We start from the raw sequence: 20,283 nt of genomic DNA, 5'->3' as shown, positions 1-20,283 counted from the left end.
GGAGCAGGGCTTCTCCGCTCTGGCCTGCTGAGTCGGAACGGTGCCTAGACGAGATTCCTGCCTCAGCTGACAGGCACACTTGACACCCAGCCAATGCCCCCTGCGAAGGCCCGGAAACCAGCTCCGGGCGGAAGGGCATGCGGAGTGCTGGGAAAAGGCGGGGGGGCCTGGGGGGGACACACGACAGACCCCCTCAGCTGCCGGCGCCGTGGGAGGCCCGGAGCCCTTCCACGCTGCCACCGAGCACGGTGAACCTCCAGAACCCAAGGGCTGCTGGCCTAGCACCTTCTCGGCAGGTCACACATTCTCCCTGACTGTGTCGTTTAGTGACTGACTCACAGTTTTCTGCTTCACCGTTTCGTTTTCCTTATTTAATATTGACATTTTCCCCAACAATTCAGCTCTCAGATGTCGGAATGTAAAAATGAGGGGATGGTTTCTCTAGGACGATGACCATGTTCTAATACTTTTATCTTTGCTTATTAAAAATGCCCTCATCATGCTCCTATTCCTTTTCACGAGGGCTTCTCCTTCAAGGTCTGGAGAAGTCTCACTCCCCTTGTATGAAATCGCTCTTATTTGGCCCCCTTTTGCCTACAGAAACAATTTCATAGGGTTCACTCCGATCCTAACAGGGCAGTGAGACTTGGATGGGCATAACCATCATCTTAACGATAAAGTAAACAACTATGGTCCCAGCTACCCCGTGAGGCACTGCTCTCGTGTCCATTTTGTAGATGAGGAAACCGAGGCCCAAAGAGGCAAGAGGTCCCATAACTGAGGAGTGCCACTCTCCAAGCACAGCCCTTGTCCCTTGCATTCCCATGGCCCCGAGCACTGCCTGGGCATAAGGAGGCATCACTGTCTGCAGAGAGACTCATAGGCCCCAGTCACCCCTCGGGCGTCAGCCCTGCCTCGGGCTTAGTCCCAAGGGCTCTGCCGCAACAGTCTAATGCACGCTGCCCCCCTGCCTACCTGCCTGACCTTTAACACCTTGCTTTTCACTTCTCACAGACCAGTCTTAAAAGCTGCATTGTAACTGACCTGCAGAGCAAGCAGAATGAAGAGGCAGGAGTGGAGGACTATTTCAGTGGGAAAAAAGTCTGCTGCGATCAATTTCAGCAGTTCTAAGGTGAGCCACAGCACCAACCAAAAGGACGGGAAGGGAATCTCAAATAGAAGGACTCCACGAGCCCATACAAGCCCCAGCAGGGCACACCTGGACTTGGGGGGAAATCATGTCAGCAATGAGGCCAAAGTGGCTCAGGTAGGAAAGAGACTCCTTGCTGATCACTCAGGAGTCAAGCTTAGTGGCCCGATTCTGATGCCACTTGACCCCAGCCCCTGACCCTGGAGGCATGTTCCCCAGGGAGCAAGGCTTTAGAAGGGCCTTGGGCTCAGCCTAGTACATCTTCCCAGCAGGAGCCCAGACCTTTAAAGAGCAGACTCCTCAGCTATTTGGCGCGGTGGGGGCAGTGTGTGTGGCATCCCTGAGGGTGCTCTTCTGCATTCACAAGGCCAAAGGTATTGATGGCTTTGGGCACTTGGCCTTGGGCTCTTGCTTCCCAATGAGCAAGTCTTTGAGATGTGCACTGACCGTCAGCACAAGGCTGATCTACGATCACTTAACCAAGGGCTGGGTGTGGGGTGTCCATGCGCGGAGTCCATGCATGTCTGTGTGTGTCATCTGACTTGCCTGTGTCGCTGTAAGCTCCAAGGCCCCGCCCACAGCTGGACTTCCCTTTGCAAGCCCTGCAGCCCACACTGGAGCTGGGCCCCAAGTGTGAGCTCAGCAGCTACCCAGGGGGCACTCGATAACCCAGCGTGCAGGCCTAACAGGACAAGCCATCCGCTCTGCCAATGTGGACAGCGCGGCCACCACAGCCCTACTCACGCCGCTTTCCCAGAGGCCAGGAGGCCAGCCGCCCCCCTGCGCACCTGCCGCAGGGCCTCCATCTCCTCGCTGGCCGCCTTCTTCTCGGACGTGCTGCTCTTGAGCTTGGACTCGGCCAGCTCCACCTCGGTCTGCAGCTTGTCCAGCTCGGAGATGACCTGGTCGCGCTCGCTCATGATGAGCTTGTACTCGCTGTACACCGCATCCCGCTCCTCCTTGTACTTCTCCGACTCCTTTGCCATTTTTGCCTGCATGGTCCTCAGCTCGGTCATCTCGGACTGCAGCAGCTCCATCTCCCACTGCAGGTCCTTGTTCTGGGCCGTGGCCTTGTTCAGCTCATGGTGGATCGCCTCAAACCTGGGGGAGAGAGGCAGCTGGGACGTGGGGGTGGGGACCTGCCCAGGCAGTGCTGCTGTCCTGGACACTCGAGCATGAAGTTTCGAGTGAGGTCATCCGCACGTCTGAAAGAGGGAAGTCACGGGGCGCCGGTGCCCCTGGACCTGGAATTTTTCTCAGCCTTCTACAAATACCACAAGTTGATCTGAGGACTTCATGCCTTCTGCTGTACTGGAAATAACAGTGTATTTCTTCCACAGTCAACTACATTCTTTTTTAAGAATAAAAACAAAACAACGCTAGAAACACAGCATATAAGAAATAAACATGGCCTTAACGATCATTTAGTCTGACCACCTCATTTCCCAGATGCAGACGATAAGGCCTGGGTGTGGGTGACTGGCGCAAGAGGACAGCTCAGCCCTTCCAGGCCGGGAGGCACCTTCCACACAGGCAACCCTGCAAGTCAGAACCCGCAGCTCTCCACCAGCATTTCTGAACGCGTGTTCTTTAGAATACCAACTCTTCACGGAACTCCACTGAAAAAGAATGTGTGTTCTCTGATGGCCTACACTGGGAAACACTGTGTCCCCTCCTGGAGTGGCTAGTGCAGAGTCCCAGAGGGAAGGCTCTGAGAAGTCCTGCAGTACAGACACCTGTCTGAGTGTAACTCAGCAATTCTTAATCCTTTTTACATCCAGAGAACACCTTGCATAGGACACCAGTGAAAGCTCCAGGGGACTGGTGTTCCATAGGAATACACCCTACCAAACACTGTTTGAGAGCATGGGTCACTTCCCTAGATCATATACACCTTTAAAAAAAAATGAAATTTTAGAGGGAATAATGCCTAGGACAATTAACTCTCCTATTTGCTGGGTGGGTGGGTGACACAGAGGGAAGAGGCTTGTGGGGAGACCTAAGAAACAGGGTGGGCAGAACACACCAGAGCTGTTCGGATGGCAGGAAGGAGCACAATTCCCAAGCCACACCGAGTGCCAACAAAATGTTTCCCAAATGTTCCAAAAATATTTTTTTGCCTGAAAAGGCACAGTCCATTTGCCCCCCCTCCCCGCCAACCCCCTGGAAGTGGGGGGAGCCTTGCAGATAACAGTAAGCCCCTAAAGGAGAGTGGGTCCTAAGGCCACGGCGGCCCACTCGGCCCTGTGGCCGTTCCCTGTGCAGGAGCAGGGCGGCGGGGCGACTCTTACCTCCGCAGGGAGAGCGCACACTGGTGCTGCAGCTGGATGGCCGTGTCCCTCTGCTGCGTCAGCATCTCGGCCTGCTTCAGCAGACGCTGGTTCTCCTCCTCCAGCTGCCCCAGGCGGCTCAGGTCGGAGTTGTGGATGGCGACCTTCTCGCTGTACCTCTTCCGCAGGGCATCATAGTCCTTCTTGACCACCTCCAACTTGTCCATGGCCGTGTCGTACAGCTTATTGAGAATCTCTGATGACCCGTTGAGCTTCAACACCTGGGGATCAGAGCGTCACACTTACCAAGGGCCTGAAGACAGGAGGAAGGACAGACGCACCACTCTCGTCAGTCCGTCTAGGGATAGTATTGCTGACAAAGGAGGGGAGGCCACACCTTCGGGCCTTCAGGAGTCTTGAGGTCTGATTCCAAAGGCCCTGCCGTCATACTGGACAATTTACTCATTCACAAATATTTCTTAAGTGTGCAGAAAGGAGTTACTGAAGCGGGCCCGAGACTTCTATCCTAAGAAAGGTCTGCTTACAAGTTGACCTTTGGCTGGCATCTGGGAACCTGAATGGCAGGTTCCTGACACTCAGGTAAAACGCTCCTCAAGTGGTCAAAGGGGCTCCTGGTGCCTGGACTGGACGAACAGTGTGGCTTAGGCTAAGCACAAGCTTTCTTCTGGGAGTCCAGAATTTCAGTACATGCTAGGCAGAGGGTGCCCGGGAGGCAGGAGCCCAGTAAAATCCCTGGGCTGGGAGTAGGTCACAATTCAATGACAGAAGAAGCGTGTCCCATGTGACTCCACAGCGGAGGACTCCTGGAAACTTGACCTGCTTTCCTCTGGATTTCGCTCCATGCACCTCTTCCCTTTGTGGATTTTGCTCTGTGTGCTTTCGCTGAAATAAATTTTGGCCCTGAGTATGATTATATGTTGAGTCTTGCGACTCCTCCTAGCAAATCACCAAACCTGGGGGAGGTGTTGAGGACCCCCAATACCAGTATCTAATATACTCTAGATGCTGGTGATGTTGGACAGGACACATAAAGACTGTGGCTTGTGGACTTTTTATCCTCATGCAAGGATACAAACACACAGAGACAGGTAGGTAGACAGGTAAAGAGAAAGAGAGATAAAAATAATAAATAACTTCAGAGCATAATAGGGGCTATTGAGAAAAGACAGAAGGCCTAAGGCTTAAGGAGGCCTCTCTAAGAAGCTGACTTCTGAATTTGGATGCAAATGAAGAACAGCAGTTAGAGCACAAAGGGGTGAGCAAGTGCAAAGGCCCTGAGGCCAGAACCACCACACACGTTCTAGGCACAAAGAGGAGGGCAGGGCTCCAGTCAGAGCCCAATGAACAAGGAGTGGATTCGAAAGGAAGCTGCAGGAGTGGGCACACAACTTCAAGGCTCTCGGCAAACAAAGACTGTAACCTGAATGAGATGGGAGCCATGGGAGGGTTTTAAGCAAGACAGTATTCTACTCCGAATCACAGATACTGAAGTTCACTCAAGGTGCTGCTCTCAAGAATAAAAAACAAAATGAGTTATTTGGTTGCCAGGGGCCTGCTGACTTCTGCTAAGCACCTCAGGGGATCTGAGCCCTCGGGTGGGTCACTCCACATCTCTGGGTTTCGGTTTCTTTATTCCTCAAATGATAGGACTCAACCAGAAAAGCTTGCTTAACCGTTCCAACTGCAACAGGCCAGGAATCATCTGCTTATTCAGCATGGACCCTGAGTTATCAGATTTCTGCAGCCCCAAGATCCAGAACCTAGGACTACTGAATACTCCCTTTGAAGGGAGGGTTCACCCTCAGTAAAGACGATGAACAAGAAAGAGCTAAAAGTCAAAATCACAGAGACACGGAAAGGGAGTCTATTCCTCTAAGACCTAAGCACTAGCTCAACATTATGAATGCATGAAACACTACTGAAATGGACATGTAAAAGTAAGACTTTTACTCTTAAGACTAAAAGTAAGACAGTACAGACTGCTGCAGATGAAGGGTACCCCAGAAATCAGCTCAGTCAGGGCAGGCAGTATTTTCCCCTTTTTCTTCTCTCTCTCTTTTTTTAGCAAAACTCTTCCCTTCAAAGGCAATCTTATCTTACAAGGCAAGGATACTGAAATACAAACCCATTTTTAAAAGCAGTAAATAGGTTCCTCGGGCAGTTAAAACCTTCACTGTTTTGTAAAAATGCTTTCACTGTGGCAGATCAGAACTGTACATTGTGAAATCGTCAGAAAACCACTAAGCCCACTCTACCGTCTAGAGTCTTTTTCTGAAAAAAAAAAAAAAAAAAAAACAGTAGAGTATATTCCAAACATACAGAAAAGCAGCGCACATAATATAACAAGATTTTAAGTACTTGCCGCCTAGCTCTAATCCTGGTTTTCTTGTCACATGTCTCAAATTGCTCTCCAAAGAAATAAACCACTTCAGCTGTCCCTAAATCCCCCGCCGCATCCTCCTTTTATCCTCTCGTCCCCTCCAGAATGGATCACTCCCCTCAATTTGCTGCCACCCATTCCCATGCACAACCTTCTATTTATACCACCTACATACTGGTAAACGTTTCTAACGCTCCTTCAATTCCATGCTGCGCTGGAGACGCAGGGAAGTAATGCCAGGCAGGATTTCACTACATGAGCACATCGCACATTCTTTTTCTGTTTGGTGGACGTGTCCCTGGTCTCCATCACGGTCTTCACCATTTCTTACATTTTACGTGTCCGTTTCAGTAGCGTTTCGTGCATTCATACTGTTGTGCGACCCACCGCCAGAACTCTTCCATCTTGCGAAACTGCACCTAGGTCCCCATCAAACAACAACTCTCCATTCACCCCCCAAGCCCCCTTCTGTACTTTCTGTCTCTGAATCTGACGACTCCAAGTACCTCAGACAAATGGGATCATACAGTGTTTCTTTTTCTGTGACTTATTTCCTTTAGCATAATGTCCTCAAGGTTCATCCATGTTGTAGTATGTGACAGAATTTCCTTCCTTTTTAAAGATGAATATTCCAGTGTATGTATGTACTGTTTTTTGTTCATCCATTTGTCAAAGGACATGGGTTGTTTCTACCTCTTGGCTATTGTGAAAGTCAGATTTTTCTTTAATAGTATTGCCAATCTCATAGACAAATAAGGGCTCTTTTAACTTGCATTCCCAATTACTAGAGAGAGCAACTCTCCTTATGACTCCTACTGACTATACACATTTTCTCTTCTATGAATTGCCTGGCCGCATCCCTTGATTTTCCTTCCTCCCTCCTTCCCCACTTGCTCCTTTCTCTCTTCCTTTCTTCCTATACGACTTAGTTTTAAATTCCAGGTACTAATCCTTTCCCAGTTGTATTTATTACAAAATCTTCTCCCAATATGTGTCTTATGTTATATTAAAGTTTCCCATTTTGATACAGTAAAATCTATCGATCATTTCCTTTATGGTTTGGGCTTTGGTTGTTCTATTTAAGAAGCTCCTTCCTACCTTGAGATCATGAAGATTCTCTATTTTTTTTTTTCTAAAAAGTTTCAGTTTTACTTTTCACATTTAAATCTTTAAACTACTTGGAATATCTTTCCTGTATGTTGTGGCATGGGAATATAACATTATTCTTTTCCATAAATCACCGAGTAAGAACTGAGCCCAAGTCCAGGACAAAGTGAGGACAGCTGAATGTCTCCAGGTGCAGACAGTGAGGGCTGAAGGACACCAAGCACATCATCCGATGCAGGGCCCACAATGTATAGAGGCGTCCCACAAGGACCCACGCCCACATGTGCCCAGGACACAAACAGCGAATGGAGAGTTCTCCTGATTTCTGGGTCAATCAGTGTCTCTACCCGTGTCTGAAAAAGGTCCAGCTTCTAGACTGGATTGCCCCGACTTGTGGACAATACCTCAAACATTCCAATTAAAAATCACTTCAAGGGGCGCCTGGGGGGCTCAGTCAGTTGAGCGCCTGCCTTTGGCTCAGGTCATGATCTCAGGGTCCTGGGATCGAGCCCCGTGTCGGGCTTCCGGCTCAGTGGAGTCTGCTTCTCCCTCTCCCTCTGCTTCTGCTCTCTGTCTCTGTCTCTCTTTCAAATGAATAAATAAAATCTTTTAAAAAAAAAAAATAAATCACTTCAAATGTTTTAAACTCTGCACATCCCCTAAGCCAGGTGAGAACCCCACTGGCTCCAAAGGCACGGACTGGTTTCTGCAGAGCAAAGGCCCTGCTGCCAGTCTCGGTCTTGTCCACTAGGTGGCAGCCCTGGGTAGCCCGGTCGAATGCTCTCCCACAGTTGCCAAATCTTCTGAGCTTCATCAAGAAAGAAATAGTTCTAAAGGCAGCCTTGGGGCGCCTGGGTGGCTCAGTCGTTGGGCGTCTGCCTTCGGCTTGGGTCATGATCCCAGGATCCTGGGACTGAGCCCCGCATCGGGCTCCCCGCTCGGCGGGAAGCCTGCTTCTCCCTCTCCCACTCCCCTGTGCTTGTGTTTCCTCTTTCGCTGTCAATCTCTCTGTCAAATAAATAAAATCTTTAAAAATAAATAAATAAATAAATAAAGGCAGCCTTGACACAGCACAAACACCTCATTTTGGGCCTTGCTATCTTCACGGGTCCACAACAGAATCTGGAATCTACACCATGGCTTGCCCTTTCTTCCTTGGGAGACAGTCCCCCAAAAGCCCCAACCGTGAGGAGCTTGGATTGGAGCCTGCATGACAATCCAGGGCAGTGAACTGGCTGCCAGGATAGGTCACAAGTTCCTGGGGAGACAGCGTCAGTCAGGGAAAACCCCAGAGCAGACCCAGAAATCCCTTCTGATGCTCAACCCAGATCTCACGTGGTGGGATCTGGGATCAGAAGGGACCTGGGACCATCGGGCTAATAGCCTGTGTTGTTCTGGCCATGGCCCTGCCCACAGGTGAACACTCTGCAGGACCCGATCTTGCCTATTATGAGCTGAAATCCACCTTCCTCAACTTCTACCCTCTTGTTCTCATTCTAGCCCTAGTCACGAAGAAGGATCCCTTTCCCACAGGACAGCATCCAGACATTCAAAGAGGCTCATGAGGGGCACCTGGGTGGCTCAGTCGTTAAGCGTCTGCCTTCAGCGCAGGTCATGATCCCAGGATCCTGGGATCAAGCCCCGCATCCGGCTCCCTGCTTGGCGGGAAGCCTGCTTCTCCCTCTCCCACTCCCCCTGCTTGTGTTCCCTCTTTCGCTGTGTCTCTCTCTGTCAAATAAATTAATAAAATCTTTAAAAAAAAAAAAAAAGGGCTCATGAGACCCCAAATACTTCTCGACTTTTCTCTACAAGCAGGACTCAAAATGTGGGCAAATGTGATTAAAGCCTCTGAAGAAGTTTGGAAAAATCATGGCCACAGTTAACTCTGGAGAACTGAAAAGGTACCCTATTTATTAGCTTAGAATTTTTCCTTTTTATAATCAGATGATTATGGTCTTATTAGATAGTTCAACCTACACACACACACACACACACACACACACACACACACACACACATGTTCAGCTTCCCAGCAAGGCTAATGGAATTTTAACTGATCAAGACTATCTAATTTGGGGTGCCTGGGTGGCTCAGTTGGTTAAGCGACTGCCTTCGGCTCAGGTCATGATCCTGGAGTCCTGGGATCGAGTCCCGCATCGGGCTCCCTGCTCAGCGGGGAGTCTGCTTCTCCCTCTGCCCCTCCCCCCTCTCATGCTCTATCTCATTCTCTCTCTCAAATAAATAAATAAAATCTTTAAAAAAAAAAAAAAAAAAAAAAGACTATCTAATTTGGCAGAGAATTCTAAAATGAGACAGGCAGTAAACTTCTCATCTCAGGCAGGCATAGAATTCTTTAGAGATGACTCCCCCAGCTTGTGAGGCCAGGGAGGAAGTGGCCGGAAGCGAGGGTCTGGTTCCATCCACACAGCAGGCCAGAGCAGCTTGGCTGTGCCCCACAAGGAAGCCAACAAGAAAATGGCCCTCATCTCTGCACTGGTCAGAAACACTCTCCGCTCTGGGCTTGTGTGAAGCATGCCCTTCAGAAACTCAGAAACCCCTTTCCTGGATATCTGAAAAAAGAAGTCAACTTTCACGAATCACCAAAAGCTGAGGTGGGGGTGGGTGACTTCACTGCTGTTTGCAGATTTTTTCTTTTTTAACCAAAGAATACGTATCACAGTAGAAAAGAAAAAGGATCCTCCATGTTGCTCCCCCAACCAAGGCTTGGCAATCTCTGCCCGGGCTCTCTTGGGCATTTCAGAAGCACCCCAGAAGAATCCAGATGGCACATTCTGACTGAGGGACCTGGAGATGGCGCTGCTAGGCTGCGAGTCACCCCCCACATACGCATGCCAACAAACACACGCACGCACACAGGCAAAGTGGGGGAGGGCCCGGGCCCCAAGCCCCAGGCCCGTGGCGCCCCTACCAGCCAGGGCCACCTCAGTTCCTGAGAAATAAATCATGCAGAGGGCTGGGGAGCCCCACAAATCCCTCAAGCAAACACACAAGTCAAACAGCACCATTTACCCTGCAAGGGCCTCTTCAAGTGAACAAGGCATGGGAGGGGCCAGGCAACAAAACCGGCCTTGTCCAGCGAGGTCAACCTTTGCCCTCGGGCCCTGTGGGGAGGAAACCTGTGGCCACCCCCGTGTCCCCTGCTCCCCTGCTTCCTCTGCTGCTGGCCTATCCAGGAATGAGCTTTCCACAGCCCGGCATCCGGCCCAGACCCAGTGAAGGTGAGGTGGCCCGGGCTGGGGAGAACAGGTGGTCCTGGCAGCTCAGAGATGCCCCCTCACCCCCGCCCTCGCCCCCGCGGCAGCCGGCCTCCTGTCCCGGTGCCATCCTAAGGTGGCACTTGCCAAGGGACACCGGTCCAGCTGAACAGAACTGGGGAAACTCACTGACCACTGTAACAAACTAGCCCCCCAAGGGTCACAGCTGTAGGAAAGGACAGGAGAAGGAGGCATGGGCTGGAAGGGAGGGGCAGTGACCGTCCCATGTCATTTGTGGGGAGAACAGGAAAGGGGGGGAAGGGAGAGAGCGATCTCAGTCCGGATGTTTGTTCAAGCTGTGAAAGTCCTCGGGACAGCCAGAGAACGGGAGGTCATGAAACTTTACGCCTCATGAGGGCAGACATTTTTTTATGATGAGGGGATAACTGGAGTCCTTTTTCCCCAGCTATAATTCATACACTGTACAATTCGCCCTTTCAAGTGCCCCAGTCTGTGGAGCTGGTATATTTACAAGGTTGCAAATCCACAAGGTTGTGCATAAGTACCACTGCATAATTCCAGAATGTCATCATCCCCCCCCAAAAGGAAGCCCGTGCCCATGAGCACCCACCCTCCCTCCTCCCGTCCCCCTGCTCCACACAAGCCCTTGGCTACCTTCTGTCTCTAGGGAATGCCCCGTTCCGGACATGTCACACAAGGGGAATCGGACACTGTGTGGTCTTTTGTGACTGGCTTCTTTCATTTCGCACAAAGTTGTCGAGGTCCATCCACGTGGGAGCAGGAGTCACTGCCTCGTGTTTTCATGCTGGATGTTAATGCTCCGCGGTAGAGCACAGACCGCACTGTCCATATCCATTCGCCAGCCGATGGGACATCTGGACCGTGTCCCTTTTCTGGCTACTGTGAATGACGCCGCTACGGACATTTACACTACGGGTTTCTGTGTAACAGCTGTCTGCAGTTCTCTTGGGTACACACCTCGAAGTGGGATTGCTGGGTCGGAAGGGGACTGCATGTTCCCAGCTGCAGGAACTGCCCCAACCTGACTGCAGAGGGACTGCCCCGTCTGGCGGCCCCGCAGCAGGGCTGGGGCTCCGGCTACTAGTCCACATCCTCCAGGAGGGCCGATTTTACCCCAGCCTTGAGGAGACTCGAACGAAAGCAGCGATGAGAGCACACACTCAGGCAGGCACACGGCGCCACCACTCCACGTGCGACATCAGCTATCCTCCAGGACGACCATATGAGGTCAAGTCTGCTGCCCTGACAAAGTCCCATTCCGCCACTTTCTGGCAAGGCATGGGCCTTCCCTTAGGCTAAGATGGGGCCAGAAACACACCTGAAATGAGAAATCACTCAAAGAAAAGTAAAATCCAAACTAAACCCAAGGCGGAAGGCTGAGCCAAATTTAGACAGGGTGGAAAAATGCCCATAAATAAACGCGCCCGGAAACGGTGGGGTGAAGGTAAAGACAGGGAGGTAAAGCCGGCACCCCCAGCCCTGGGCAGAGAAGGTGCACAAACCCTCGGCTGGGGCCATCCCTGCCTCTCGCTGTGGTTTCCCACCGCTGTAAAAGGGAGTCAACAAAAACAGAAAGGGAGGCAGCTAGAATGAACCCATGGTATTGTGGTGTCGGACTGGAACTGGGAGTGTTAGTGCAAACTCACGGTTTTCAATATTGATGCTACATATCGAATATCCAGATACATGAGGGGGAGTGAGAGACAAGAGACATGGAAACTCAGCTATTCCCTACTCTGGCTACTGACACGGCTTGGGAGCAGCGATACCCCAGTAGCTATGTGCACACCTGGCATTCAGATCTTGCTTCTAAGTACCATCCTCTACTAAAAGGAATGAGGACTCCTTGGAGAAATGGCTGATTCCCAGGGCAAGGGCAGGAAATGCAATGAGCCTGGGACGACATCTCCCAGAGAGCAAGAAAGTGTTCAAAGAGAGAGAAGGGCCTGTCAAAAAGTCAGAGAAGCATCTTGAAGGGGCTCCCGCCAGCCACAATGAATCACAACCCGCTGAATAAAGCAGGAAATCATGAGTCCACATAGAGACAGACGGGCAAAGGGAAAACAAGTAACTCTGCAGAAGAGAAGGCTGGAGACATCACCTTCATCAAGTGACCAAAGGGAACATCACCGGTAGCAGCTCCTAACCAACCAAGTCCCAACCTCTAAGACAACTGAGAAGGTGGCAACATCACTTCTATGACAGTCCCAAGATGCACAAATGGAATCAAACCACCAAGATCAGACAAATCCAGGTGGAGGGACATGCTACGGCTGGACTGGCATCTTCTGACGCATCAAGATGAGGTAAATCAAAGCTGGAGGAACTCTTCCAGCTTGAGGAGACCAAAGAGATCTGACAGCTACATGCAATGCCTTATTCTGGCCTGGATCCTTTTCCTATTAAAGACACAATTCATACAACTGGCAAGACTCAAATTGGGGTCTGATGAATAGATGGTATTATGTATCAATGTTACCTTCCTGATGTTGATATTTGTGTTACTGTCATATAGGAGAATATCCTCGTTTATTAAAAAGCACACAGGTTGGCATTTTGTTGTGGAATGACAAGGGGTAAAAATTCTTTGGGCTGTACTTGCAACTCTTCTGTAAGTTTATAGAATTTAAAATTACAAAATTTAAATTGTAAATGAAAAAAAAAAAAGCAAGACAGATAATGTCATGCTACATGATCAGATGAGCAAGGATTGTCCCATATGAGCTTTGTGTGGAGCAAGCCCCAACAGTCCTGCTTTAACTCAGGGAGCCATAAATGATTTCGATGGGGACGGGGACGCTCTACAGCAGTGCTCAGGATGCTCTGCCGCTCACCGGGACTGCCTTCCCACCCTAAACACGCAACCATCTATGCACACAGGACGTGGCCTCGGCCCCTGCTGTCAGCCCAGGCAGTTCCATCTGTGAGCTTAAGAGGAGAACTGGCCAATAGCACTCACAGCAAGCCAGTTTTCTCACTGACTGGCCCACTCCTATGCTTTTGTCCATGTGAAACAAGAGCCGAGCAAAGCGAAGAAACTACCTTGCAATGCAAGCCAGGAGCAAAGGAAGAGGACACACTCCCACCAAAAACTAACAACAACAACTACTCCATCTCTTATCTGCACAGGGCTTCAATACTTCCAAGCTTCTCTCCATCTGTAAGAGCTCACACGACCCATACAAAGGGAGGAAGCTACAGACCCACAAGTCCCCTTACTCTGTCAAATTCCTATTCCACGCTGAACAGCACTGCATAGCACCTCCTCCCTGATAGCCCTTGCAACGTTCACAGTGATACAGAGATCTGTGTGATCATTTGACTAGCATTAGTCTCCCCCATGGGACTGCAGAGTTCAAGAGTGTCTGCTCACAGATATCCCAGTGCCTCACATTAGGCATTCCAAAAATACTTACTAAATGATCACATGGCTACGTAGGAGGGTGGATGGATGGATGGTAGGTGGGTGGGTGAATGGGTGGAAGAATGTAAGGGGAGTAAGAGGATGGATGATGGGTGGGTGGGTGAGGGACGCATGGAAGGATGGATGATGGGTGGAAGGACAGATGGGAGGTGGAAAGATGAATGATGGGTGGAAGGATGGATGACGGGTGGGAGGATGGAAGGGAGGTGGAAGGATGGATGATGGGTAGAAGGATAGATGATGGGTAGAAGGATAGATGATGGGTGGAAGGATGGATGGTGGGTGGAAGGATGGATGATGGGCGGAAGGATGGATAATAGATGGAAGGATGGATGATGGATGGAAGGATGGATGGTGGGTGGAAGGACGGATGATGGGTGGGAGGACGAATGATGGGTGGGAGGACGGATGATGGATGAGAGGATAGACGATGGATGGAAGGATGGGTGGAGGTGGGAGGATAGATGATGGATGGAAGGATGGATGGAGGTGGGAGGATAGATGATGGATGGAAGGATGGATGGAGGTGGGAGGATGGATGGAGGTAGGAGGATGGATGATGAGTAGATGGATGAGCGGGTAGGAGGATGCACAACCTTGGTCTTCCCCTTGCCACCCTGCCCGGCTCTACCTGCTGCTGTTGGGCCCGGAGGTCACCGATCTCCTTCTGGTCCTCCTCATGGAGCCGCTTCATGTCCTCCCACGACTGCTGCAGCAGGTTACGTTCCCGCAGCAGCTGTCCGTTCTCCCGCCTCAGCATGTCCACGTCATCCTTCAGCTGGGTCTGCTCGCTCAGGAGCCGGCTGTGGAGTGTGCTACAACCCCCATACACACAGTGAACGGCAGCCAGCCTCCAACCCCCGCCAGCTCCCTTCCACAGCCCCTCCAGGCCCAGTAGGCCCAGTACACCCGATGGGAGCCCACAGCAACCAGGACAGCAGCACTCAGAGACAGGCCAAAACTTGGTATCAGCCAAATGCCAGAAGGAACCAAACCATCTTTAAAAACCTCATAGCAAAGGGCACACGTATGAAGGCCAAGGCAAGGAGACGAGCCCTTACCTGGTACAGGCCTGGCACCTCTGAGGACTGAGGCCTGGGCAAAGGTCAGCAGGTGGGCAGGTAAGGCAGGTCAGTACCCTCAGAGGGGCCCCAGGAGACCAAAGGGGAACAGGCCCATCCACCTCTCCTACCGCAGGAGCTGCAGCAAAGCCCTTGGACAGTGACCCAGGAGGCCAGCCATCTGCCTGGCCTACTGCCTAATTTTCCCATCCAAGTACTAACCAGGCCCGACCCTGCTTAGCTTCCGAGATCAGACGAGATCGGGCGCGTTCAGGGTGGTGTGGCCGTAGACCCTACCGCCTAATTTTTGATCCCTTTCCTACCAGCTCTGCTTCCGAAGCTGTCACTAGCTGGTGAGAAGGGTTCACATCTCAGCCTGCACTTAGAAAACCTGAGACCCAAAGACCCAACCCCACTTGCTGGAGGCCCACTGAGTGCCATGCGGCAGGCCCACTCACTGGTAGAAGTCGGTCTCCTTGGCCACCTCCTCGCACCTCTTCAAGGCGCTGGTGTGCTGCTTCTGCAGGCTCTGCAGGTCCGACATGGCCCGCACGCACTGGGTCTTCAGCCTCTCGTAGTCAGGATTCAGCCTGTGGTAGGGCCTGACCCAGAGCGCGGCAGTGAACACACGCCCTGGGATCACTCGGACAGGGATGTCTCTGCCCGGGGAGCCTCCAGCCCAGTGTCCCCGGACACTGGTCTCCTATGCACCCCAACCACCTGGCACTTGTTCAACTCGGACATCCTGGCCTCCCCAGACCCACAGGATCCCTGGCATGGAGGGCCATGGCCACATGGGCTCCTTGCTCGGGCCTGGAGAGCTCAAAGGTACTGTCTTATTCTCTAGCAGCTCCCAGGGAGGCCGTGCAGCAGGCCTTCACCCACAGTGGGCCCCCCAGAAACCTGTGAGGAAGCTTCTCCTCTTTTTAGGAAAGCGACTGTCAATCTTGGGATAATCAAAACACCAAGGCCCAGCCCAGTTCCATGAGCATCCTTGGGGGTATGACCCAGACACCAGGCTGGGGGTCTGGTGTGCAGCCACTGGTGAGGACAGTGGCCCAGAGCACTGCTTCTCAGAGTGGGGTTCCCAGACCTGCAGCATTAGTTTCACCCGGGAAAGTGTCAGAAGTGCAAATCCTCAGGTCAGCCCCAGAACTCCTGAATCAGACACGTGGGAGGGAGGGACGCTAACCAGCAACCTGAGCTTTAACAAGCCCGCTGCTGATTCCGGTGCATGCTCCAGGGTGAGAACCAGGCCTCCAGCTGGCCTTGGTAACCCTGCTCTGTGGGTGGCCAGACAGCAAACGCTGCAGGCTCGGCCAGCCGTCAGTCTCTGGGGGACCCCTCGCTCTGCCTCGGGGACACGAGGCAGGCATTGGACAACAGGCACTCTAGCACACCATGTCTCCACGGGCCCTGCCTCTGTGCTGAGGACCAGATCTTCGTCAAAGTAACCTCAGGGGACCACCTTTGCAGGCCTGACATCACCCCAGAGGAACTTCCTCAGGGCGAGGCACTCAAACGCCTGATGCTCCTAAAGGCAATCCCCCTCCCCTCAGAACCCCTACCAGCACCTCCTAGAAGGACAAATCAGACTCTATGCCTCCTCCTCCATGAAGCCCTCCTGGATGGGGCAGGTGGGGAAAGACCTTCCCTTCGCCCCCACCATGGACTTGGTATCCACCTCTAAATCCCAACAAAAGAAGTGATCAAAGATTTTCTCCAAAACCACATAGAAGCCAGGTGGAATATACCCTCCTAAAACACACACGTGGCAGGGAACAATGAACATGGGAACACGTAACTAGCAGTGAGGAGAGGCACGTGCAGACACACAGACGTACACACACACACAGACATGCACACACAGACGTGCACACACAGACGTGCACACACAGACGTGCACACACAGACACAGACGTGCACACACACAGACATGCACACAGATGTGCACACACAGACGTGCACACACACACAGACGTGCACACACAGACGTGCACACAGACATGCACACACGCACACAGACATGCACACACAGACACAGATGTGTGCACACACACACACACACAGACGTGCACACACGTGCCTGCACACAGCCAGACCGGTCGAGGGCTCAGCACGGGGACAACTATCTCCATCAGGAAGGGGCCGCAGACAAGACAGCGAAGAAGTATACTGCCCTGGTGCTGGAAGGCAGAGGCCTCGAGAGGGGCAGTGACGAGCCCGAGGCCACCCAACCAACCCATGATGAGGCACCAACATAGGACCAGGCCCTACCAGCTGCTGCCAAAACCTCCCACCAAACCACCTGCAGAGGACGAGTATATGACAGACACACCCACACTTCTCAGTCTCTGCGTCGTGTGACTCAGGCCACGGGCTCCTATGTGGCTTGGAGGAAGCATAACCGACCTGTGTCCCCTCCCCCCATGCAGGGCTGCAGGGAGGGCGTTTCCAAGCAATGGGGGCAGTGAGGCAAAGGGACACCCTGGCAGCGTAGCATGGACCCCCGGGAGCTAAGGATGAGTGTCTGAGGGGGAGGGGCTGGCATGATGGCAGCGGGAGAGTAGCCCTGGTCCATCGGGCCTGGCCAGGGAGGCAGGTGCATCACTACCTCTTATCAAAGGTCGTCCCATGGGTCGCGAAGGCCAGGCGCTTCCGCAGTTCATTCCTCTCTCGGGTCATCAGCCGCAGCTGGATGGAGAGGTTCTCCACCTTCTCGTTCACCTGCCGGTCCGTGAGGAGGGGTGGCGGGGATGGAGCCTTCCCGGTGGTACCTGGCAGGGGAAAATCAGGAATAAAGTGAACTGGCATTTAGATAGCACTCGCTAGGTGTGCCAGGCACTGTTCCTAGCCCTTGGCCTGCATCAGCTGCGCCCAACAACCCTACCAGGGGGGTCCTGCTAGCATCTGCCTTTCAGATAACACCAAGTCAGGAGTAAAGGGGGAACGGAGACCTAAGCCCAGGCTGTCTGCTCCAGCACCCCAGCAACACCCACCCATTCTGCTGGCCCTGACTGGAGACCCCTACTCTCTTCCCAGCCCGGCTGTGACACCTCCAAGATGGAACCCTTTGGGCCCTGATCTGCGCATCTCTGCCTGGTCTGGAAACAGCAGCTATTCCCAACCCCTGGGCGTGGAGAAGCCAACCTAAGAGAATGGAATACACGGCTTGAGGAGGAAGGGACAGGCGGGACCTAGTGAAGCTTCTGAGGCCCAAGGCAGCTGGCTCTGAAGCTGGGGCCCAGGGGCTGTGTTCCCACCCCCACCCCAACCAGGGCTGAACACGCTACACAGCCCCCTTCTCCAACCTCTCCAAATGTCCAGAGGACCTGCCCCAGCCAGCCCAGGGCTGTGGGCTCAGAGAAGGCTCTCAGGGAGAGCCGCCCACGGCTAAGGTCAGTGTGACGTGATGCAGGCCAAGTCCTCAGGCCTCTGGCTGCCCAGTCCTTATCAGGCCCTCATCACCTGTGCCCAGGACTCTCCCAAAGGAAACCCCACGCCTTATGCGATTACTAAGGACCAGCAGCAACAGTGACCACCAGCAGTACCTCTGACGAGATCCAAATCCTTTTCTAAGAAGAAAGCATCTTACTCAAATGTCCAGGAAACAGAGACAAAATCCGTGGTGCTTTTATCTTTAACTCTGTCCACACATTCACCCGGGATATCCGCGCTAACCCTCAGAGATCCTAGGTAGGGTCACAGGGACTCACAGCAGCCATCTCATTTTATGGATGTGACCCGGGAGGCCGATTCACCCCAGGGAACACAGTGTCTGTCTCCCCTGCAGCCCTAGAATGTGCGAAGGGCAAGATGCAGGGTCTTCTGACCCTGGGCCATCTTGACCACCAGCCCCCCACCTGATCCTTTTGGCTGACTGCTTGTGCAAGCCAAGCGTCCCCCAAAACAAAAGATGGGCACTCAGGTGTGGTCTCGCATCCTCCAGGAGCGCCAGGGAAGATGGGGACTTTGACACTTTTGGGGGACAGGCTAGACCACGGTGTGAGGTAGGAGCTCCCACCTCTCAGTTCAGCGTTATCCCAAATGGGAACCCCAACCACTGAATCGGGCCCCCCAACCCCGAAAGTGCATGTTATTATAGAACCGCCGCCACCACCACCGTAACAGCTGGGACTGCTGGGCTCTGGGCCAGGCCTCTGGGTCAGAATGCCCTCTGAGGTGGGGCCCACAAGCATCTCCCCCGCCCCCACATAGTTCTACTCCACAGCCTAAGCCTTCCCTCGCCTCTCCCCAAAAGACCCTGGACCCTCACCCCTGCCCCCGGAGTTCTGGAAAGCAACTGGTTACAGTTGTATAGGCTCCGTCATGTCCTCTTCTGGCAAACGAAGTCACTCGTAAGAGCCTTAACCCAGAGCCAGGTCTACACCGTCATCCAACCTGCAATAACTTAGCCGGTGCTCTGACAAGTGAGGCTTCCTCTGGATGTGTGTCCGATGCCCCTCCCGCTGATGCCTGTGAGTCACCCTCTAACCAACTTTAGGGGCAACGATCCATGTGGGACAGACAAACCCAAGAGAGTGGGATGAAAAGACAAGGAGCACCTGGAAAGGGGGGATCTCAGTGTTCACAGTCACCACCGAGCCACACAGCAGCAGGCAACAGAGGTCCCAGGGGTTAATCTCCCACACCCAGGTGGGCACTCACATCGTTATCCCCGTTCTACAGCTGAGAAAATGGAGGCCCGGCAAGATCAGGGAGCTGACTCAAACCTGCATGAAGAGCCAGTGATGCCCAGGATGAGAGCCCAGGCACCTGCATCGAGAGCACACGCTCTCCACCTCCGTGCCTCACTGCCCCCCAAACAGCCATGACTGGTCCTCACTTCCTGCCTGGCGGTTTCTGAAACGCATCCCATCCCCTTTAAGGAAGTTACTGCTGTTATTCCCATTTTACACAGCAGGAAACAAAAACATATCAAGATTAAATGAACTGTCTAGGTCACAGAGCCAGTAAATGACAGCACTGAGTTTTGGATCCCCCTCCATCTACCTGACCCCAGAGCCCAAGGTCTTCACCTGAAGGTTCGCAAACTTTTTGAGCTTAGGACCACTTTATGATCTTAAAAATGATTGGGGACTCCCAAGAGCTTTGTTTACATGAGTTATAACTCTCTAATGATCACCACCGGATTAGAAATTAAAACAAAATTTTTAAATATCGGGCGCCTGGGTGGCTCAGTTGGTTAAGCGACTGCCTTTGGCTCAGGTCATGATCCCAGGGTCCTGGAATCGAGTCCCGCATCAGGCTCCCTGCTTGGCGGGAGGCCTGCTTCTTCCTCCCCTACTCCCCCTGCTTGTGTTCCCTCTCTCGCTGTGTCTCTGTCTGTCAAATAAATAAATAAAATCTTTAAAAATAAAAAATAAATAAATATCTATGAATTTTAAAATAACTGAAAATCCACTCCATGTTGACATAAGATTTTTTTTATGAAAAATTAACTACACTTTCCATTACAAAACAAAAAAATGTAGCAAGAAGAGTGGCATCGGGGCGCCTGAGTGGCTCAGTCAATTAAGCATCTGACTCTTGATCTCAGCTCAGGTCTTGATCTCGGGGTCCTGAGTTCAAGTCTCGCCTTGGCTCCCACGC

General features: G+C 52.3%; 1 protein-coding gene across 7 annotated transcripts in view; it reads right to left on the bottom strand.

The window, feature by feature from the left end:
• DLG5 (discs large MAGUK scaffold protein 5) overlaps nucleotides 1-20,283 on the bottom strand; it is a 221,029-nt gene that overhangs the window by 142,122 nt on the left and 58,624 nt on the right. For all 7 annotated transcript variants that reach the window (XR_013449724.1, XM_036089835.2, XM_036089831.2 and 4 more), the window contains 5 exons: nucleotides 17,285-17,447; nucleotides 15,129-15,272; nucleotides 14,241-14,424; nucleotides 3,442-3,701; nucleotides 1,939-2,251 (listed from right to left, as the gene is read on the bottom strand). Coding sequence is in view for 6 of the 7 variants with exons in the window: in XM_036089835.2 (XP_035945728.1) it covers nucleotides 1,939-2,251; nucleotides 3,442-3,701; nucleotides 14,241-14,424; nucleotides 15,129-15,272; nucleotides 17,285-17,447 (1,064 nt within the window). In the remaining variant the exon portion in view is untranslated. The remainder of the gene's footprint in view (nucleotides 1-1,938; nucleotides 2,252-3,441; nucleotides 3,702-14,240; nucleotides 14,425-15,128; nucleotides 15,273-17,284; nucleotides 17,448-20,283) is intronic.

The sequence above is a fragment of the Halichoerus grypus genome, chromosome 7 (assembly GCF_964656455.1).
Source record: "Halichoerus grypus chromosome 7, mHalGry1.hap1.1, whole genome shotgun sequence".
Classification (NCBI taxonomy): Eukaryota; Metazoa; Chordata; class Mammalia; order Carnivora; family Phocidae; genus Halichoerus; species Halichoerus grypus.
Note: the sequence above shows the minus strand (reverse complement) of the source record. Positions and strands in the feature narration are given on the sequence as shown.